This window comes from Aptenodytes forsteri, unplaced genomic scaffold (assembly GCF_000699145.1).
Source record: "Aptenodytes forsteri isolate BGI_AS27 unplaced genomic scaffold, ASM69914v1 Scaffold241, whole genome shotgun sequence".
Taxonomy (NCBI): domain Eukaryota; kingdom Metazoa; phylum Chordata; class Aves; order Sphenisciformes; family Spheniscidae; genus Aptenodytes; species Aptenodytes forsteri.
This window is the reverse complement of record NW_008795252.1, coordinates 6322046-6345844: the sequence shown is the minus strand read 5'-3', so window position 1 is coordinate 6345844 and position 23799 is coordinate 6322046. Positions and strand designations below refer to the sequence as shown.

At 36.7% G+C, this 23799-nt stretch overlaps 2 protein-coding genes across 2 annotated transcripts in view; one reads left to right on the top strand and one right to left on the bottom strand.

The window, feature by feature from the left end:
* Window positions 1–7943: 7943 nt before the first annotated feature.
* On the bottom strand, window positions 7944–12338 carry IAPP (islet amyloid polypeptide). Its single transcript, XM_009279003.1, has 4 exons — window positions 12027–12338; window positions 11522–11618; window positions 11245–11379; window positions 7944–8136 (listed from the first exon to the last, which is right to left on the bottom strand). The coding sequence occupies exons 2-4, from the start codon at window positions 11599–11601 to the stop codon at window positions 7944–7946; spliced, it is 408 nt and encodes a 135-aa protein (XP_009277278.1). The 5' UTR covers window positions 11602–11618; window positions 12027–12338.
* Window positions 11863–23799, top strand: part of SLCO1A2 (solute carrier organic anion transporter family member 1A2) — a 37072-nt gene continuing 25135 nt past the window's right edge. The window contains 3 exon segments of the mRNA XM_009279002.2: window positions 11863–11890; window positions 13715–13759; window positions 16519–16606. Coding sequence (XP_009277277.2) covers window positions 11863–11890; window positions 13715–13759; window positions 16519–16606 — 161 coding nt within the window.

Here is a 23799-nt window from a genome sequence, read left to right as displayed (position 1 = left end):
TATACAGTGTCAGTGAAACGGTCTGTATGCCAAGGCTCGTTGCTGCTGCCTTGCTGCAGAACTTTCACAAAGTACCAGTTTTGCTCTTGTTAGTAATATAAGCGATCTGAAACCCCACTGTTTTGGGGTTTTGAAGTTGGCTCAGAAGTTATTTCCTAGTTTACTAGTGTTTCTTATTCTAGCCAAGTTTTGTACTGCCCGACTTGATAGTGATCTTGGCATAAATGTTACTTTTCTGAAAAATCACATCAGAAATGAGATGTGCCCTCTAGTTTGCTAAATGTATTGTGAAATAGCTACTTGAATATGTGGTGGAATGTTTTTGAAGGTGAGTACAGATTTGTTACGGTTGAAGACTTTGATACAGGTCTCAAAGTTTCTGTGAATTTTGGGCAAAATTTTTTTTTTAAGCAACAAAAATGTATTTTGTTTCAAGGTTTTGTTTTTTACATTAGTGTTGGAAAATCCTTCTCCTGTCCCATGTTGCCTTGTGTGGTCATTAGATGAATCCATGTTGTTTCTGCATAGCTGCTTGGGTCGTACATTCAAGTCAGCCTCTCCTTGTGACTAAGAGTGTGTTGTTTGTTTGAAGCTGTGTCTGTCTACAGCCTTGAAAAACATTCAGGTATCTTTTCCTCTGGCTGGTATTGCTGACTGTGCTGTACTGTTTTCAAAGCAATGGTTAGTTATTCACTGATTTTTTTTTTTTCCCTCCCCGCTTCAAACTTTCCCAAGACAAGAAGGAAAGAAAAAAAAAAAAGAACAAAAGCCAGTCTGGGAAGTAGCAGTGCCTAAAAAAGGAGGAGGTTTGCCTGTGATAAGACTGCCAGTCCAAGCAGCAATTCCTAGAGTCTCAGCCTGTAACCTCCAACAGGACAGAAGAAGACATCTGCAGTCCAGGTTCTGTGTTGTGCTCTGGAGTGAGAGGGGAAACATCCCTTCTGGTGGGAGTGATCTTGCTGGAAAAACTGTTGGGAAGTTTTGTAGCACAAACCCTAGTTATGATGATCTGTGAGGCAGTATCTTTGCTGAGGATTCTGGGGTGCAAAAAAGTGGTGAAATTAGGGAAGTGCAAGAAGATGACAGCTGGGCCCCTGCATTTAGTTCAGCATCCCATAAGGGACAGGAAAAATATAGTAAAATTGTTGTGTCTGCTGGAATGAGACCTGAACACATATATACCCTTCTAGGGACAGAGTGATTTCTCTCTTGATTCTGTGGAATCAGTTTTGCAGCATACTGCTCTGGAAAATCCACTGTCTTAACTATCCTCCAGATTACTTTTGAACTGGCCAATGGCTAGTTGTGTGGGTAGCTTCCTTTCAGACATTAAGGCTGATCCAGCTGAAAGCGATACGGAGGGTGATGGTGGTGGAAATCATTCTGCAGTCATTCATCTCCAATGCCAATTGTTTAATGTCAAAAATGTGGAAAGAGTTGGGGTTTTAATTACTTTTGTTTACAGCTGTGAGTGGTGATTCACAGAAATTATATTGCTAAGGTGTGGAATGAAGAGGAAGAATATTAAGATGAAGCAGACTTCTCTCGCAATCATTCAATTCCAGATATCATGGTCTAGTAGCTTTATGCTCAGTGTGTTTGTGCTTACAGAACTGGTATCGATGCCATCAGCACTGTGCTTCATTTGCCTGGATTTGAGCTGGGAAAACACTGAATGAGTAATGAAAGAAACACAACCTTTTTCTCTTCCAGAAATAAATTGTAGCACCATGCTAGGTTTCTGTACTGTTTACATTCTCTGGGTTCGTCTAATGACGATTTTGTTAGGTCTTTTCCAAACATGCTTATATCTGGTCTGGCTTTGTCCTCAGTGTATAAGCTGCGTGTTAGCAGGTGGAGTGCGTGCAAAGGGTTTTGGGAAAGTCCTACTGTAATACTAGGAAAAAAATTGTAGGAAAAATTAGTGACAACATTTGCTTTTTGATTTGGGAAAAGGTTTCCTAAAAAACCCCCCCAAAATAGTTCGTTAACAGCAAGTAACTATGGACTCAAGAATAATGTTTTTAGAAAGACCTTGCTCAGTAAGTCTTTCTCAAGAAGGAAGGATATGCAAGGATAACCTCAGAAAACCAAAGCAGCAGCTAGGAAAAGTACCGATGACTTGTGCTGTGGCTTCCCCCGACCACAGGCTCCGCTAGCCCCGTTGTGCATGCTTAACGCTGCCTCCTGCAGATATGAGCAGCATCGGTGTCTCCTGGAAATTTGCAGGATGTCAGTTTAACAAAAACAGACTGAGGGGAAGTGCTGCATGCAGATGCCTGAAGCACCAAGTGCTGGGGAGCTAGCCTGATTTTTGAGATTGGTTAAGAAGTCAGCAGCTCCCAAGAAGTACAGGAGACGGCCGCGTGCTCCATCTTTCAAGACTACCTCCAGAACACGACCAGAAAGTGCTGGTCCTGCCAGCTTGCTCTGGGTGTGAAAATCTTTGTTACAGTGGAGGTAGCAAATTCTGATCTCTCTAGTACCACCTATGTGGTCATCCTGAAATCTGAAGCAGTGCTTGGAGTAGTGAGGCAATCTTTCCTCCTAAGATCCACTTGACCATCTCCCACTCTCTCAGGCTGCTTCAAATTTGTATTTTCTCTGAAAGAAAGAATAAACCGTCTCACAATCTTAGTTTTTCCTCTCTCCTTCCTGTGTCGTAACACAGCAGACAATTTAGAAATAAAAAATGGCTACCAGTTGCTTACTGATCCTGGAAAAAGGGTTGAAGTATTTTGCAACCTTGACATTATTTGTCTCCTCCTCCAGTTCTTATGACCCCTTTCTCCCTTCCCCCCGAAAAAAAAATCTTAAAAAATTTCCTCTGTTATGTGGCTAGTTCCATATGCAACACAAGTAACAGCTTGTCCAAGAATGATGTTTAAAAATGACCCATATTCTGAGAGTTAAGTAGCTCAGCTTCTTCAGTGCTGGACTGACGATCATGGGCTGATTAAATTTTTACACAATTCCCTTAGTGGAGTCAAGTCCCACTTTGGCCCCTTCCAAAGGGACTGCTTAATGAATAAGGATTGATTCTGTTTGACTAAAGTGATCTGCCTCTGTTGACAGTGTAAATAATAAGCAGGTTCTGGCTTTAATCATATTTTAATTATACTGAGTAGCATTTAATTCCAAAATTATTCCAACTATTTCAATTCACACATGTAATGATCTTTTTAATACAACTCCAGTTATTTTAATTCCTTTTGAAAAACAAAACAAAAAAACCCCAACCCACCACACAGACGATGCACTAATCAAAACCTGGGACTAAAGAAATTCAATTCAATCAGTTTCTATCACCCTTGGTGTCACCAGTTGTTCCGCAGCAGATCTCGGGCTACCTGTGCAGTAATCATTTATATTAAGGATATTGTAAAATAGCCTATAAGAAACAGTTTCACTGTCTCTAATGCTGGATCAAAAAGAGTCTTTTAATGTAGCGGAAAAATGTTGCCAGATCTAAGATTCTTCATTTGAATAAGAAAAATGTTGCCAGATCGAAGATTCTTCATTTGAATAATTAAACTGATTTTGTATTTATAAAAGCATTTCTAGGAAATAGTGACTTTATGGCATGATTGTTACTCAAATCAGCCCTATTGTTAGGATTAAAATGCATATGAATATGTTCTTTTTGTTCAGATGTTTTAGCATTCAAGGAGAAAATTTGTTGCATAATGAACAGCAGTCTTAACTATTGTCTTATCACCATTGTCTCATTCTTTAGCGAGCTTCTGATGTCATGACTTTCAACTTTTGATGGCGTATATGATTCCTGGCTTGAGAATTTTTTTAACATTTTGATATGAAGATAGATAGGTTTTAGGTAGAGAAACACTTCTTAACTGGATCTAATTAAGGATATATAGTTTTCATAGCAATTGAAGCTGGAAACCAATTTGTCTAAAATTTTCAGAAAAACTGGTCAGTGGAGAATCCAGATTTTGGGGGGCTTTGTTCCTAAATTGAAGCTTAGTTTAAATGGTGGGTTTCAGGTCTGAGTTTGAGTCTGGTTATTGAAGCTTACACAGCTTCACAAAAATATTTTATTTTTCAGTTTAGGATTATTTTTGAGTGGGAAAAAATAGAGATAACGGTAAGATGATTGAAACAAGTTGTCATATCCCATAGAAAGATTCTATTTCATGTTACTTCAACCATTATTTTTATATTCTGTATACAGCAAGGAGATGTGTCATACCTAACCACAGCTTTTTGCTAGTTGCATTGCAAAAGCAATGTAGAGCAGTCCCTTTTTCTATATGATAATGAAGCTAGACAACAAAATTACTTAACCTTGTAACTCTGAACAAAAAGAGTCTACCATACCTGTCAAACTATATTTGTAAGTGAACTAATTGACTCAAACCCAGCATAATTCTAGAAAGCAAAGATGGCAGCTACTGAAGATATTCAGTAGTGCATTACAGGAAATGGATTTTATTCATAGTATCAATGTATTAACTTTGAAATAGTTTTAGAAAGCCATTCAGTAAAATCCAGACTTGCTAATAACATTATCCTGTTGAAAGTGAATGGAAGCTTTGCCAACCTAGTGTTTAAAGCTCACACCAAGGATCTTATTTATTTGAAAAATATTTATATTTTCTTAATAGGAATTGAAACTATTTATTCAAAATTTACTATTCAATAAAATCGCATTTTATGTTGCATGAATATTGTGTGCTTTCTCAGTTTTAGGCCAAGCTTTTAAAAGTGAAATCAATTTCTTACCTCAACTCTATTAATCATGAAAAAAAATACAAATTCTGTCTTTTATGAAGCTGTCATAGTTCCTGAGAAATATTAGACCCTAGGGCCCCCACTACTCCATTTAAAACATTCTTCATGTTCGTGTCATCTTTTTTTTAATATTCCTTTTGCTTGTTTGATGACTTTTATTCTTCCCCCACTCATTTAGTGAAATTCAATATTATGTCCCTATTCTGTTCCTTTTAAAGACAACTTAATAGAAGACACTAAAAAGCAGAGATTTAGTATTTTTATTTTTAAAGGGAATATAGCCATGTTTATCGCATTGTCTACATTCTTGATTTTCCTTTTTTGTATTTTTTATTTTCTTGCATGTTCTCTGAAAGTTGTAGGGCATCCAGATAAATTGAAAAAGAACCAAAGCTATGTAAGACCTGATTCCCCCAAAATATTTACGTCCCTAAAGATGCAGATAAATACATAATGGGATTTTAAAAAATGCATAAAGGCACTTAATTTTTGTTATTTAACTAGGCTTCATCTAGCAGTCTTCATATTCTGAAATGTCTGAAGTTATGCTGTTTGGGGTTCTGATAAATTAATATTTAAATGCTTTTTTTTTTTCCCTTTTTCTTTTTCTTTTTCTTTTTCTATTCACTCTTTTCCTGGCTCATTCTCTCAGGATTGTGCTTGTATTCAGGCTGACCATGACTAGATCCTTCTTCTCTAAGAGGTCTAAGTGCAGTCAGTGGTAACTACACAGCAGGAGGAAGAGTAGCAGAGTTGTGTTCTCAAGGGTATATATGGGGAAACAAGTCTCAGTGTAGGCAGTTTCTCAGGATGCTCTGACTGATGAATTAACTAATGTAGTTCAGAATATAAGAGTTGATCACTCTGATGATTTGGAACCTGAGGGTGTGTTGTTTTCGGTTTTTTTTGTAACAAACCCTTTCTTTTCCCTAGGTTGAACAGTTCATACCAACTGCAGGTGGGATTCCTGTCACCTAACTCTAGTTTTCTTAAAATTAAGTGCCCATTTTCAGCTAATTGTCTAGACGCTCTCTATCGTCAATGAAGAAATAGAGGCACTTCAAGAGTGTGATTCATCCCATCCTAAAATAGATATCTAAGCTGGGATGAATTGGAAGTATCTATCCTTTTCCACCAAATAGCAGGAGAGCACTGACAACTGGTTAGGCAAAAAGCAGCTAAAGATAGGTGAGATGGTCCCCCTCTGAGATACTGATATATCTCTTACCCCTGTCTGTTGTTTCACTGATTTGGGAGATGAGTAACATTTTTCAGTATTTGCCAAATAGGGCAAACGTTAAATAGATGTTGGTATCAAATCCATCAAGTTCAGGAGTACATAAGGCAGAAAATAACGTACACAGTTCCACTGAACCTGTGCATAGTCTGTGCTTTGTTTTGATTGTCAAATGGTAGCTTAAAGAGCAAAAGCTGATGCGTAAAGCATTGTACATATTTCAGGTTGGGATCAGCATCCACCCACAGTGAAGACTCCACTTGGTTACTCCTCTGTACAAACAACGTCACAGTGACGCTTCAGAGCTATCCTGTCACTTTCTCGTTTCTTTTCTGAAAAGTAAATATTCCAGCTGAAAAACAAATTAAGCCCACAATGAGTGTATAATATATCTCAAAAGTAACTTGAATGGAAAGTATTTCATGCTTGCAGAAATATTAGACAAGTTTAATACCAACTGAATGGTTTTCTCAATAACTTTCAGAATAAATATCCATTAGAACATCAATGAAGATTGAAACTTCTCAACAAAGAGAGTAATTAGTAACATTTTTACAGCAAAAATTCTGTGCAGTAATTTTTATTCCTATGTATTATTTGTGAAATGAAAGGAATGTGCCATTTAACATTAAATTTAGCAAAAATGTTTATATTTTGAGGCATTCTTTATAACGGAAACAGATCAACCAAAGGCAATTATTAAGATTTCATTTGCTTCTCCAGTACCAAGCTTCTGCTGAATGTTTTTCATAATTGGACAATCATGTTTTTTTTTCAGATGACAGTGAACACTTCACTGAGAAAATGATGGACAAAACAACCATTGCTGTGATATAGGATGTCACCTCTATGAAAGTTTGCTTAACAATTTAAAGGAACAGGCATGTTTATTAAGCCTGCACTGATCCTGGGCTGAGGTAGGAGAAAATAACACTGTCAAATTTCCATTAAGATCCGCACATCTCTAAACTAGTTTTCTTGGAATTTGGTAGCAATGTAAGTATGCCAGCAGGCAAATTTACCCTGTTTCTATGATAAGTTTTGATGCCTGAAGTGCTCATTGGTTTTGTCTCTTCCCTTTGTTACTCTAGTTCAAGGAAAGGAATACCCACGGACAGGTGTTTCTGCTAGCTTGTTAACTGAGTTTTCTTTTATTCATATTTAAAAGCAGTTATGGTCATTATGCTTACATTTTACTGATACCATCTTAAAATAAGAACTGTAAATTCTTAAAATCCCATGCTCAGTACGTACGGAAATCTGTGCCGCAAGACCACTTCTACTTGCTTAATGCATGTTAAGGTGGAAAGAGACCAGTCAGTGAACTGGTATAATCATATGCATGATGCAGCCATCTTGTCTCATCTAGTTGTTCCTTCAATTGTGGAGAACAAGATGCTGTAGATGTTTCAAAACCAGAAGATTCTTCTGGTTTACTTTCATTAGGACCTAACTTCTGTTAGCATTCTAATTTTTGTTTTTCTTAAGAAGATTCTTCTGGTTTACTTTCATTAGGACCTAACTTCTGTTAGCATTCTAATTTTTGTTGGTCTTAATTAAGATGATTTCTTTCTCTTACCAAACTGTGACTATAAAGACATAGACATCATGGTTATCTTTTTCATCCTTTTAATAATAATAATAATAATAATAATTAATAAAAACCCCTGTTGCAATTACTTTTCCATTTATTATTGTGATATATACATTTATTTTTTTCAAAGGAATTTGACAAGCAGATTTCTGGAGTTCTTAATGGAGTTGAAACAATAGCCTATGCATGTCATGGTACATGCATAGTGAAATGACGAACATAAATCACATACCCACATACACGCACACACAGAAAACAAGGCACTGTTAAGACTGTACAAGTAATAAATGACCAAAAAGTTATTGATACATTAAAAACTGAGCTCCTAATGAAAACTGTAGCAGTAGTCATTTTAACACCCTAAAGCTGTGCATTGTTTTGGGGTTCTCTGCTTAAAAGCCCAACTGTGTCCCTCTTTCCATATGTATTGGACCCCACATTCGTAGGTGAATAAATTGCTCCGATGTTGTTGCTGGAACGAACTAAAAAATCAGCCAAGCGTTGTGTCACACATGTAGCAGTGTTGCATTTCCGTTTCTCTAGGTGGTGACTACTAAGGTAAAACAAAAAGAGCCAAGATTAAGTCAAATGATGAGCAATCAAGTGTGCCACTTCTAATAGGCATTTGAGCTGTGCTAATGTGGGAGTTCTTTTAATATGTGCACAAATACAGGAACATTACAATCTTCCTACCACCTACTTTGTGCCTGAAAAAAAATCTTGCGCTGTATGCTATTATCAGTTTTAATGATGAGGGTTATTTAAATGCAAAGACCTTAACAGTCATATGTCATTTTTATTGATATTCTGCATAGCAGTTTATTACATCTAGAAAACCTGTAATGATAGTATAGTTAAGGCAGTAAGTGAAAACAATGACTAAATGTTTAACTTTAAGCTGAACTTCTAAATCTATTCAGAGCTCTTGCTGATATCATGAGGATTACTAACATAATGACAATCACTAACGTTTATTTAGTTCTCTTGTTCCCACAGAATCATATCCTGCTCTCACTGAACAGTAATCTTCCAGTCCACATCAAGTGGATTGCATCCAAAGACTCTTTCTCCCAACTGCACCATGTACCATGAGAGGTGGCAGGCGTTGCCAACTTCTGCTGACTTCAGTACCACTTAAGATTTAGTTCTGTCTAAACAGAGATGTCTTCACTACTGAAAAGTTGCCACATCTTTGTTGAAACACCAGCAACTTGAAAGTGCTGTTGTGGTAATCATTTGCTGGATGAGACTTTAAAGAGTGTCCATGGAAGAATCTGTATCTAAAAAGAACATTTTATGGTCTGAACCAATAGACCATTTACGGAACTCTGTGTAGAACTTACGTAGCATGAGATTTTTTTTTTTTTTTTTAATCACAATACAACAGTTAGCTTGAGAGAGCTTGGGTTTGCAAGCTTGTTTCTTAGACCACTATGTTGTTCCTTCAGACAGAAATACTTGCTTGCTGAGATTGCTTTTTGGGTTACTGTTAATTTTCTTGGGTTTCTTCATGTTGATGTGGTATGAGGTAGACAACAGTTTGCAGCAAAAATTTGCTGTGAAGAGTGGCAATTTCCCAGTTTCAAACTCTGAGCAATTACCAAGGAGTACATTTTCCTATTGATTGACTAAATTTGTTATTTAAAATATCATCTATTCTTTTAGAGTTACGTGTATTAATCTAAGAATCCAAATGGAATAGCAATTGTGAGAGAAATGTCTGTATTATACTGGTTCTTCATCGGCAAATAGGCAGCAATTTCTAAGCAATTAGTATTTTAAATATGTAATTGTATTTAAAGGAAATGGTTGGCTAGGTCTTGATATAGGTTCTCTTAGGTTTCCATGGATATTTCTATTGATTTAAAAAGAGTTTAATCAAGCCCTTAACATATGAGGTTCAAACAGCAACTGGTTCTCATGGAAATCCTGATTTGTTTGTGGAGGCAGAATTCTCTTTTTCGTTAAAGGTACAAAATCAGGCCCTGACACTCCAAGTTTAAAACTCCAGTCCTTACAGGAAGCTACGAGATTTCTGGCTGATGTCTAGCCTGACTGAACCCGTTATACCTGTTAGCTCTCTGATCTGTGGCCTTTAATTGAATATGTGCTTCAATGAGACAATTCACCCAGTAAGAGATTGTAAACCAAGGCCCCAGAAAAGCAGATAAGGCATACCACACACTCATAAAGGTGATGCTTTGTGTTTGAGTATCACAATTATTATTTTGTTTTATTTTTAAAGTAATAGCTGTAAAAATGTGGGAACTTAGTCTCCATTATCAAAATATTTTGGAAGATAACCAAATTGTCATATAATAATGAATTTTTTTTTAATAAATTTGGAGAGAAAGGAACAAGCAACTATACAGACACGTGTATTTACTGAATCTGTCCATAACAGAATTGTCATTGAAAGAAATTCACTCAAAAGCCTGATGAACAGTTAGAATAGTCCAGTGCTGTTTATCTTTTAGTACAAATTGCAAATACTTTTTGAAATGCTATTTTATTCATAAAGAAGTTACCTGAAATTGGATTTATGGATTTATAAACATGAATGCATTTCAGACTAGTTAAATTCTATCAGAGCCAATTGCTTCTTTTCCTTCTTCCCACGATTAAATTGATATTTAACTCTGTGAAGAAATATTACTTACTTACAGGAAATAGTTATATAAAATAATTCCATTCTAGCAGAGCATTAGTGTTATTAAGAAGGGTATATTTTCTTTTTCCCTTCAGGCATAAGGCATACCACACACTCATAAAGGTGATGCTTTGTGTTTGAGTATCACAATTATTATTTTGTTTTATTTTTAAAGTAATAGCTGTAAAAATGTGGGAACTTAGTCTCCATTATCAAAATATTTTGGAAGATAACCAAATTGTCATATAATAATGAATTTTTTTTTAATAAATTTGGAGAGAAAGGAACAAGCAACTATACAGACACGTGTATTTACTGAATCTGTCCATAACAGAATTGTCATTGAAAGAAATTCACTCAAAAGCCTGATGAACAGTTAGAATAGTCCAGTGCTGTTTATCTTTTAGTACAAATTGCAAATACTTTTTGAAATGCTATTTTATTCATAAAGAAGTTACCTGAAATTGGATTTATGGATTTATAAACATGAATGCATTTCAGACTAGTTAAATTCTATCAGAGCCAATTGCTTCTTTTCCTTCTTCCCACGATTAAATTGATATTTAACTCTGTAATGAAATATTACTTACTTACAGGAAATAGTTATGTTATAAAATAATTCCATTCTAGCAGAGCATTAGTGTTATTAAGAAGGGTATATTTTCTTTTTTTCCCTTCAGGCTTGGAAATATGACAAATTTAAATGAGAAAGCCCTTTCAAAATACACCTGTCTTCTCAAGGTAATGTAGTATTTGTAGCCTTTTTCATTTATGAAAGCATTATAATTGTAAAGTGGTTAAATGATCTCTGGATTTCACTTTCTACCCTGAATGCTTTGATCTTTATGCTACAGAATGGTTCTATTTACAAGAAGAAGGGTATTTTAAGCTCTTTTTGAGAATAGACAACAGACACAAAGAGTTTCAAGTAACAGAATATCACTGGCATGAAGTTTGCTTCATAATTTAATCCTAACCGATATGACTAGAAAAAACAAGGAAAATCAATACCTTTTTGTCTTTGCTGCTGGTTGTTCTGGCATTTCCTCAGTAAGTCCTGAGAGTGTATTCCGTGACATTACTGGCAATATCCATCCTTGTCTCTTGGAAGTACCATCAGATAGATCATCAGCCACAGATAGTAATCTTTAAACAACAATAAAATACACTGTGAAATTGAATAGCTCTATTTTTGCTCGTATTATTGGAGACATGAAAGCAAAAGCAATTCATGCAATAATCTGAACATGTTTTCCCCTAAAAAGAAATAAATATGATTATTACTCACTTCTCAATAGGTGTAGCTTCCAAACAGCTCAGAGTGACAGAAAGTGCAATGAAGAAAACTGACAGCTTTAGGTTGCACATCTTTGCTTCCAAACTTTCTGAAAAGAATAACGATTCAAAACTGAAAGCAAACCCAAATAGTCTTCAGCACATCCTATTACTGATGCCCATTCTGTCCTAAATCAACAGCAGCTAGTCTTTTTCACAGGCTAGAGTAAAAAAACGATCCCCCTAAGTTTAGTGACACAACGCAGTTTCAGAGAGAGAACTCTCAACAGTAAATGCTCATTTTCCATCTAGTAGTTTCAATCCTTTCCCTTATCTCCAGTTTGCATTCCCGACATGTCCCAGTCTCAAATTCTGGTCCCAGGTGCAATTTACCTTGAAGTTATCTTAGACTTTTCCTGAAAAATGCTGTTGATTAATAATGAGATACATTCTGCTTTCCTGAAAGCACATCTGTTGCACTGCATCTTAAGTACAAAAAAAAAAGGGAAATTGTTTACCTTTTAGTGGTCAGGGAGCTAACAGAAAAAGCACGCCCGTGTTAGCAAGAAGGGTGCATGCAACAATTCCACGCTTGCATCTAGCTCTGGAGTATCCTTTTTCCCCCTTCCTTGCTGACAAGTAATACAGCTCTTATATACCCTTCACACCTTTCTCGGCTCTGACATCAGGCAGCACAGAGAGACTGTCATTAATTCCCATCCCTATAGATAGAAAGTACCCCAGAGAGGAGCAGAAGCAGATAGGTCATTATTACATTAGCACATCAGTAAATATTAACCTGGTATATGCAGGATGCCCTCGTGAAGATACTGTAATAGTGTATTGCACATCAGAACCGTAGCCTCAATTTTACAGTTCTGATAAGATGCTGAGGTAATATTACCTGTGGGTGTTTTCAAGGGCTAAATAAGGTAACAAACGTTAGAAAGAAAGCCAGAGTAAATGAAACACCAGATCACCAGTAATTGAAATATAAGAAAACGTGTATCTTAGAAAATATAGAATAGTTAAAGTTGTGGAGGTTTGTTGCAGAAGTATATAATGATCAAAATAGAAAAAATATTTGAAGGGATAAAAGCTGCATGAGGAATAAGAAAAGAGTGAAAATTATTTAAATTGACAGGGTGATCATTCAGGGTAACAAAGTAGAAATCATGTATGTTTTTCTGTAAAGTATAAATATGAATGAAAATTCTGTCATTATTATATAATGATCAAAATAGAAAAAATATTTGAAGGGATAAAAGCTGCATGAGGAATAAGAAAAGAGTGAAAATTATTTAAATTGACAGGGTGATCATTCAGGGTAACAAAGTAGAAATCATGTATGTTTTTCTGTAAAGTATAAATATGAATGAAAATTCTGTCATTATTAATGTAAAATCTTATGTTTTACTAACACTGGTAGATTCTTTATGTCATGCATGAAAACTGTGTCAATTAATATTCTTAAGAAGGGAAAGACTAGGATTAAAAAGCTAGGAAATGCCAGAATAAAGGCTGCCAGTGCTAATTTATTTCTCTAGTGTGCACAGAGTATGGTTCAGGGAAAAATATACAGCTTTTAATAGACTAAATCCAGTGTTAATAAATTACCTGATTGCAGATTTCCAAGGATACAGATTAGAACCATTTTTTCCCGATTTCAGTGGGAATTAGGCAAATTACTTTTTTTTTTTTTCCTGTCTCTAGTTGCCTTTAGGTGCTCAAATGCCTTTGGAAAACAGGTCTTTCAATTATTTATGGAGGTTAAGACGCTGACACAAAAGATCAGGCAAAGTTTTCTGTGATAAGAAGTTATCATATGCATCTTCCATATCCCCACAGAACATGAATTAATTCATAACTGCTTCAATGCCAAGTACATTACCTTAACTGGAAGCCTCCTTCTTTGCCAGTTTAGTCTCTTAACACCAGATTTTCACTGAAATAGCTAAGTTCCAGTGCTGGCTCTCTTCAGGCATCTGTGCTACTTGAGTTGAATACAGAAGGAATGTTTAGCTGGGATAGTAGCCTCTTAACCTGATACTACAGCTAGTTTGCCAGTAAGATTCTAGCAAGTGACAAAGTGTTTGGGGTTTGTTTTTTTTTGGGTTTTTTTTGTTTTTTTTTTAAATGGGATGCTGCTTCTGGATATTTTGCTCTCTGTTTTTAACTATACGATCATATACTTCTTTTTCCCCAGGTTCCTTTCTTCCTCCCCTGGATGGACAGTCCCAGTGTGAGAGAAGTAAGTATAGCGTAATTTTATCTTCACCATGACAATATATTCCGTGCAACATCTGACACAAATTTATCTCTCCAAAGAGTCTTCTGATGTTATTTTCACTGTAGCATTTGACTACAATGAAATAACATTCTGGTGTTATTTTCACTGTAGCAATTTCACTCCCCTGAAATGAAGGCATGATTAGATCCATTTTACAGAGATAGAATTCTGCTAAAAAAACAATTATGCAAATAATCTGGCAGTGATTGACACCAGCCAATATTCACAGCTTGAATATTGAACTCAAGTGCCTTGGTGCACTTCTTCCGGGAGGGAAGGCATCCAGGTCACGCTGACACTCAGTAGTGGTGTGTGTGCTCAGCTCTTGTAAAAAGGCAAGCTCATGTTGTTTCAACTCCTGAAAAGCCGTGCATAGATCAGATGCAGTTTGCATCTGAGATGTTAGAAGAGTGGACTGGATATTCAGAATCAGTGAAATTTTAAGGCATCTAAGTGAATGGTTGTTATGTCAAGCTTGAATCAAGCTATAGGTTGACATAAGAAAAGTGAAACAGGCTTTTCAAAGAAATATCGGTCCAAAATCCTAATTCCAGCTATCCTGCAAGTGGCCTTGGGAAGCCTCTAATGCTTTGAGGGAAGAAGAGAAAGGCTGATTCTTGAGTGCGTTGTAGAAATGAAACTGGCCTCATGATGTCCCAGGACCATTGTCTGCCTCCTGAGCCACATAGCATTTTGGCAGAGTCAGCAAGAAGTCTATCCAGCTATTATTCAGATATAATGTTAACAAAATTAAGGTATTGTGGCTTCTGTTACAACTTCTCTTAAGCAGAAGTAGTGTTTTCCCACACAAACAAGAGTGGAATATGAAATCGTGGAATCTCTCTGACAGCAGAACTATTCATAACTCAAATTTCAAGAACCTGGCACTGAGTACTGTGCAGTTAGTACCATTCAATGAAGCAGTTAGAAAACTATTTTTATCACTGACAAAGTTCCTTAACCTTGATCTTAGAAAAAAACCCCTTAATTATTGTGCATAACAAATGTTATCAGCCTAAGGATGAAATCAAGTATTCTCAGTAAAGAAACCCACAACCAATTATATCCTGAGTAGTTACATGGTAATTTTACATATTTACACTGGAGTTATAGTCCATATGAAAAGATTTGCCTGAAGTATGGTGCCTATATGAGGGTTAGGGGACACCAGAGATGAGGTTTACAAAGAATCCAGAAGATATGGTATGCCAATGCCCTGCTTCCTCCTGGAAACTACCTCCATAAATGTCTTGAGTTGCAAGATGATGACCATGCGCTGCACTGTAATGTACTGGCAGCAGAGGAACAGGGAACCAGTCTTGTCTCAAGTGCCTGCTGCTTTTATGTACTGGGGAGTGGGATTTATCTGACTAAATGTGAGATGAATAGAGAGAGCGTTCTAGTGCCTGTTTCTAATGTAGAAGTCTAAAATAGCTCAGATGATTTGTGCCTGTTTCTCCTTTTTGACTATAAAAACAGCCTTGGGTGACTTGCTCAGATATAGATGTTTACACTGCAGGTGTCTAAATGTATGTGAAATGAATTCCATCAGGGGTGCTTTAACTCTCTTATGTGCTCAGTTCCTAACATTTAAGGTTGTCTCCCTCTCTTTCTCATATTTACCTTTTTCTAAGGCTATTCTTGACACCTGCTGGACAGCTGTTTCCCACTTTTAATGGCTGCTTTTCAATTTCTGAGTTCCATATTTGCTTAATAACATTACTAACACACATTAAGACTTTTGGTAACGGATGTCTCTTTCCCGTTTGTGAGAGTGACAAAAAGCCATATTACCTGTTGCATACACTTTACCAGATCCTGTTCTGCTGTGTAAGGTAAATGTCTCCAGTAAATTACATTGTTGCTCTGTTACCAGAACTGTAAGTGTGTGAATAACTCATGGTTTAGTTTTCCTGTTGTATCAAAACAGAAAAGAAAAAGCTTTAGGCATTAACCTGAAATAAGCATATTTCAATTTTTTGAATAAACCAGAAATCATAACAACAGCAGCATTAATATGCATTAGCGTAAATATTACCAGTAATGAAACAGAATGGTGCATGTGTCACTGCTTGTAGCTGTTACATGAGTTGAGCAGAAAGTTTCATGTGATCTGACAAAATTGTTTCATTTTCATAACAATTTTATTAGCCTTTGATTCCTGTTAAATAAGTCTGAATCATGGTTCGAAACAAAAGTAAAGTATAAAAAAAAGGTTTCATTGATAGTGTCAGCACCTCTGAAAAAGTCTAAGTGCCTTGTGTTCAAATGACCAAATCTGAAATTAGAGGAGTAAATCAGGTGCCTAAACATAGTTTTCTGCTATCATTTTAGATGTCCTAGGATATCCAGGACTGACATGCATGAACCCAGCTAGTAGGACACTGTCGTAGGACAACTGCAGACTAGGTGGAACATCAGGGGGAGTCTAAAATTACACTATACACCTATGATGAGGAACCTGGATTGTTCCCTAAAATTTTATATTTGGATGCCAAAGTCTGAAAATTTTGGCTATAATACTCTCGTCCCAGTATTTCTTGCTTGGTACTATGTTGATGAATACTACAATGTTTGTATTTTCTGGTGCATGGAGTTGTAATTTGCTACTGTTAGCACTAAAGCTATGTGTATCTGCTTTGTTCAAATATTGTTTTATCAAATATATTTTTGCTAGCACAACTTTCTTTGTTACTCCTATTTGGTGTGGGCCATTTCAGCACTCATAAAAACTCAGAGAGCTCTTCTTGTTGATCCCAAAACTGATGTTAAACCTCTGGAAGAAACATGGAAGAAGCAGCAGACGAGGTAATAGGAGCAAAGTTAATAATTTCTCCCCCAGTGGAAAAAACAGATGATTCAGAAATGAAGGGTGGCCATCCATGGAATTGACTAGCAAATGGAAAGAAGTCATTTGGATATTTAACAATATCTTAAATCTGACTTGTATTATGCCGCTCAGCTCACACCATTAACAGAACAATGATGTAGCCTCAAAGGGCTACTGCTAATGATTTCTCTGAGAATAAGCTCAGCAGAATTTGTGCTGAATCAGTTCCTATAGCTGGGAATCTCCCAAGCAAGAGGAATAAACCCCATGTTTAGATCAGAAAAGTCAGAATTGACAGCACAGTGATTGATGAGTTTATAGTTCCTAATGCCATTCCTACTTAGATTTTATAGAGCGTTAATTGCATGGCTTCTATTGGCTTGCATCCAACAATTTACCTTTGAATACAATGGAAGGTTTAAATTCTTGATTTTCTTTTCCCCTATCTCTTCTGCAACCTGCTTCCAGAAATATAAGCAAAAGCACAACTCTCCTTTGGTTATCAATGTCACTTACAAGGGATCTAGACAGTGCTAATGGTAAATAAGTAATATGAAATAGTACTATTATTCTTCCTTTCTGGTAACCTAAGCCATCCATTGCTTCCTGCTATGATCATTCTCTAAAGTCACTGTCTATAAGAATTCATCTATAAAAAGGTATTCAGCTTTCAAATATATTGCTGTAATGTATACATACCACTACTACAATAGTATATGGAGTCCTGTAGCATGTGTACGTGTACTTCAAAGCGGAACAAATAATTTTGCTAAAAGGAAGGCTATGGCACTTACTTGGAGTATCTCCTTAGAGAGTCAGTGCATTGTAAATTCACATCCTGGCTCACTGCATAGGTCTCTCCTTACAGAAGAGTCCAGAGTGACTATATTGCTACTGAATGTGCAGAATGAGGTCTCCCTGAATGCTCCTGTAAGGGAAAAAAGAGATTAAGGAATTAGGTATGTGTAGAAGTGCTGTTTCTGATTTATTAAGTGTAACTGTGAGAACTCTCCACCCCCTCTTCCCCACCCCAGCATCTTATAAAGAGCACAGACATCTGTAGAAGATACAGTGAGACCAGGAACCACCCTCCATGCTCCCCAGATTTATTTCAGTGGAGGTGAATCGCTAGTAAGTACAGAGCAAATGGAACCATTCACCAGTAAGAGAAACTACTGGTTTTCAAAATAAATCTACACAGAATCACGTCAGCCCTTCCTACCTGATTCAGTGCATAAGTTTTAACTAAGTTTTCTTTTAAACTATCTCACTTTCAGTAATCAGACTTTTTTTTTTTTTCCCCTCTGCAAACTGCAGCAAGAGAATAACAATCTGGCTTTGTCTTGAAACACTCTGAGTCTTTTAGATGATGCTGTCTTGACAGCTCTGCTATTAATAGTGGCATTTTCTCTGCTGTTTAAAAAGGAGAGTTGTGCTGAACTGAGAATCAGTCATTTTAGTAATAATTTTTCACTAAGGGCAAATGCAGTGTACTAGCTTATGTAGGAGGATTTACGTTGACAATACCATGAAGCATAAATTAACATATTTATGGTATGTCAGCACACGTGGCTGCAAAATAAGATAGCCCTTCTTCAAAGAGAAGTGCATTACGGCTGCATTTACTGTATGCTTGGATTATTGTATGTGTGAGTGCAAGACCTGACCTTTTCATTCTACTTGGAGATGAGAAAAGATTTTCAGAAGCACAGGGAACATGAATCCATACATGAAATTGTCTCTGTACTGTAAGAAGTCATTAAAAAATTCATTAGGACTTCAGCATATGTATCTGGAAAAAAATTAGTGGATTTCTGCTCTGTTACGGTAGTGTCTTTTACACCAAATATTGCTGTTTCCATCCGTTTAGCAACCACTCCACTTTTGGCTGAGATCGTCCCTGGTAACAGAAAACATGAATGGTATGGAAAAGTCAGTATTTAAATGTGAGCTTTCACAAATACTTTAAGAGCTACAAGTGACATGGCTGATTCAAAAGGTGACGTTTTTTGCAATAAACTGTTATTGAAGCAAATACCCAGTGGAAAATTGAAGGCACTGTATTATTGCAAGACAAAAAAATCTGAGGCTCTGGAAACATATTAAAATAATTTCATATTAACATATGTTCTGCCAATGAATGCTACAGTTTCAATGGGACAAAGCTGAAAAGTCATCTTATCATAGCGTTTGATTCAGAAAAGAACCTTGTGCAGAGCAGCAGAGAAGTACATACTTCAGGACAAGTGTCTTTAAAATCTGTGGGTGTTGAGTATGTACTAAGTGTTTATTTAAAATGGGTATCTTAAGCTCTGCTCTTGGGTTCAGAGTCTTTTCTATTGCATAAACTGTTGTCTAGATCAGCTACCTCACTGTGGTGGTGTTTTTGGTTTTTTTTTTTTTCTTGATTTACAGGATTCCTACACATTTCCAGATGGAGGGGTAGACCTTTGGCTAGTGACTATGATTCTAGTGACTGTAGGCTTGATTTCATTACTCTTCACAGAGGCCCTGTACCCCTTCCTGATGCATTCGCATGGGCTGTAAATGGCTAGTTTCATTTTAGAGAACTATCACATTGTCACACTGTTCATACTTATTGGTATTGTGTTAAAAAATGAAGAATGTTGGCAATGTTGTGTATAATTTCACATCAACATAATATTTCACATAATTTCATGTCAATGAAGGGTTAACACATTCTTAAATTATTTTATAAGCAGTCGTCATAAACAGTAATATTCTTCTCCGTGGTGTTATGGATCATTACAGACCACTGCTCTAGGTCATATATCATCCTGTTGCCTTTTATAATACTCATAATAGTTTGTAACAGTTGAATAAACAACTGTTAAAAGAACCATAAAAATTGTCACCATAGAAGTAAGGTACTTTTTATTAGAAAGTCTTAAATGTACGCTGTTATTTGAAGTCAGTTCTTTAATTTCCATTGTCAAAAGAGGATGTATGTTTCATGCAACTTAAACCTTTCTGAGCAGGAATACTTGTTTTGGGGGATCCTATGAAGATTTCCCATGTTTTAAAAATGAGGTGTTTGTAGTTAGAAAGCCATGCTTAAGGCAGATGCATAGCTACGTGCCTGATTCCCCAAAGTTCACCCATGTTCCTGGAGCTTCCACTCGGATGCTTCACACCTTTTAGGATTGAGCTGTCTTAGAAGAGGTCCCTATGTAAAGTGTACCTACAAAGGCCAGGAGTATCACCTTTAAGCATTTTCTAGTAACCGGTATCTAGCCTGTTGTGTGATGATATCTCTGCACAGAAAGCATATTATCACACACCAAAAAACTTGGGGACTTGATGGATAGTGAAAGTGAAATGCTAGCAGGTTACATAAATCACTGATTGATGAATCATAGTTAATGTCATTTTTTTCTCCAGAGAGACTTTGAAGTCTTTGAACTGCCAGTCAACCTACAGTACATTTGTTCCTTTAGCTTTTCTTAAAGTATGTTCATGAGACAGTATGCCTCGTTAGTGGAACGCTGACGTCCTGAGCACACAACAAATCCCTTTGTACTTTAAAAAGGAAGCACTGCCCAAAAGTATATCATTAGATTTTCAACTTTTTTTTTTTACATAGGTAATTTATTCTGAAAAGCTGTTTTGACAATTGGAACATTTATGTTTTCCGACATTTAAAAATAGAAGTTTGTGTAACAGAGTATCTTCCAGCCTTGTGGCAAATTTTACGAAGAATAAAGAATTTTATGTCTCCATAAAGTTTGCCACAAGGCTGGAAGACATGAACCTGTTTTGCTAAAACAAAAGCAAACCCCCCAAATCCATACAAGTGGAAATCAATGTGCTGAACTGCTTTCTTAAGAGAGAAACTGTTATGACAGTCTCACTAGTTTAAATAAACAAATAGTTATGAAAACAGACAACAATTAATGTTTTGCACATAGACAATATTATCTCCAATGTATGGATGTGAATGCTTGCTATAAACAACTATTTATTGTTCTTGTGTTACAGGGGAAAAAATTGAGATGATGATGAATTAAGGGGGATGCAGAGAGTCAGTGGCAGAGTCGAGGATGGAAGACAGATCTGACTCTTCATCTGGTCTGTAGCTGATGTGCACTCTGTTGAGGTGAGAGGAAAAGAAATGTTACTGGATAGTCAAACTAAATCTGAATTTAGCCTGAATTCAGGCTCAAAATGGGCAGAAGGTCTTGTGCCTTTCTGTGTTTCTGCATATATAGGGATAAACACCACCCCACTTTCTTTGTTAAATGGAGATGGGTGCTTCCCTACCTGGCTCGCGTAGATCAAGCTCTTACCTATTAGTCTCTTCATTGGCCAGTACAATGAGACCTTGTGACTCCCCATGATTTACCTCAGTCTAGTATAACCACTGCCAGAATAAATACATTTTTGATTAAAGGAGGATCAGTTAAGTTATTACACCTGCCTTCATCTTGCATCCTTCCTCTCTGTCTTCTGAGAGAGTAGGTTCCCAAAATATCTTGAGAAGGGTTTTTTGCTCTGTGCAGATGTTGTGACCTCTACGAGCAGCTGAAAGGAGAGAAGATGTTGTGAAAGAGCCTGTCTTGTGAGGTTTCCAGACTCAGTTTTGCTGGTCTGTTCAAAGGTTTAACTTTGCAGTGAAGCTTTTGGAGTGTGTACCCAGACCAGGGCACAACCCTGAGAAGAAAATTCTGTGTTGTCCTTGTTAGAAATTCTCTCTGTTAGTCTGGGAGCTGCATGGCTATCCAACTATCACAGCTCTGCACAGCCACTGTTCTGAGCAGTACTAGTAATTTTAAGCTCCCTTGTGTCTCCTGGTAAGCCTGCAGTACAGAAGCAGATCTCAGGAGATACAACTGAGAAAAAAAATGGTTTTAAATATTGCTTGGATTGTGGTCCAGCTCTGAACTGATGGGGGAAATGACAGTGAACCTAATCTGTGTCATGACATCCTTATCTGGGTTGCCATGCTATGTCCTATGGGATGTGCAACCCATAATTGCTGTAGTGCTCAGTTCTGTGGAGATACAGCTCATATTTCCAGCTTTTCCTGAATTAGTTACATTCATGGTTGTTTACAACTGCAGTGCTGGGAAAGAACTACTTAGTCCTAGTGTTTCCAAAATCATGTATTGTATTTAGAGTGAGGCCAGAAGTGACTTCTGTATTTTTGGTAGGTAACTCATCGTTACATATAACATTTAGACTAGGACCAATAATTGTACATCAGCTCTGCATTTTTTATGGAGAACTTCTACTGATTTCCATAAGAACACCATTTATCCATTTGAATTTCCTGTGAGCTTGCCTAAGCAATTGTAAGGGGCTCCTGTCCTTAGGCTGGGAGCTGCTGGATGACGGGCTTTTTTGTTCCTTGGCCAAAATGAGTAGATCTAGAATGACATAAGGAGAGAAAACCAGGACAGGTGTCATCTGACCTGATTTTTATCTGTCTAAAAGTTAGTTATCTAGACTAAGCCAGCTCTCTAGACTTTCAAATCAAAGGGAAGAAAGAAGCACCTCCAGAGACCATTTTCTCCCACTTACTTTAGACAGCTGTCTAAAATGGGATAAATTACTCTCTGGAAATATCTGACTCTTTCTAATACCTATTGTGAGACTCTAGATGAGGATCTTCAACAAATTGACTTGCTAAGAATAGGGTATACCTCATTCTAGACAAATACTTGACTGTCTCAAGGTATTTTACTTATAGTGAAGCATTAGAATGATTAGAGTGCCCCTCAAACAAAATCTGTCCAGACAGAAAAAAATACTTGTAGTCTCGGTTTCTCAAGCGGTAGGCTGATGATGCAGGAAGCAGTGAACTTGGTGCAGATATGGCCTTTAGGAGAAATCCCATGAAGAAGATGGGAATTCAATATACTAAGACATCATAGACTCTTTATAATGCTGTGTTATCTGTGAATGAATCACAATAGAGAAAAATACTGAATTCCATACACACTGAATTTTCCATAAATTTACTGAATATTAAATTATGCATTTGTGAACATATGTTAATTTCACATCTCTACTCCTATTTTTTTTGAGAGCTATTTAATTTGTACATGTTGCTGATCGCTGGCAGATGGCTGGGAGTGACTCCTTATCTTCATTCAGTACTTTGTGCTGAAACAAAAGCAGGTTATAAAGGCCAAGATCTGCACAGTAAGTGCTTTGCAGTGGCACCTAAGCACATCCAAACACTGAAAATTCACAGAAGTCACTAAAATTCCCAGGTATGGGCCTTATGGGTGTATTCCTTCACGCACTTTTTTATGCATACAGGCCATGCAAGCAGGCTACAATTACTTTAAGATTAAGAACACACATTTACCCTAATAATGTTCCCCCAATATCCTTCAGCTCCCAAAAAGCCTGAAAAAATATAAAAGCTCTCCAGCACTCTCAGGCAGCTAAAAATTAAAATAAATATATTTTCAGTCTAATATTTTTTTCTGGGAAAACACTATTTTCATAGGAATGAATTCTTTCATTATCCATGTAAAAGGCATTTTTCCTTTCTCTAAGACAGTGGAGCCAAATGTATGGATACTAGCCTTTGTTCATTTGTAAGCAGAAGTCTCTAAGACTCTTTCTCCATGAAACAAAGATTGATATAATTCCGATAGTACTTCCTTTCTCATGGTGCTACAGAAAAATAGAACACCAGAGAGGTTTGAATGCAGACAGTCCTTGGGAAAACTCTTGTTTGTGTGTGTGTGTCTGCGTGTGCCTGTATGTGTCTGAAGGAATATGCCCTTGAAACATCTATTTCTTCATTTTGCTTTTAAAGATAAACTGAGTTCATACTTAAGCACATCAGTAAGTGGAATTCTTCTTTCTTCTGTGAATGTTCAGCATATAGGTTCCTACTTTAAGGCACTTTGCAAATATGCTAATATGAATTGACCAAAATTGAGTGGCATGTATAAGAGTAAATCTTTTATAATGGGCAATGTGAATCTTTGTAAACAGGAGTTTAAACCTCAAAAGTTAGGTGAGATAAGCCGACGCATGCAGTAATGTCGTGGTTTAACCTCAGTTGGCAACTGAGCACCACACAGCTGCTCGCTCACTCCCCCCTCCCCCAGTGGGATGGGGGAGAGAACCAGAAGAGTAAAAGTGAGAAAACTCGTGGGTTGAGATAAGAACAGTTTAATAATGGAAATAA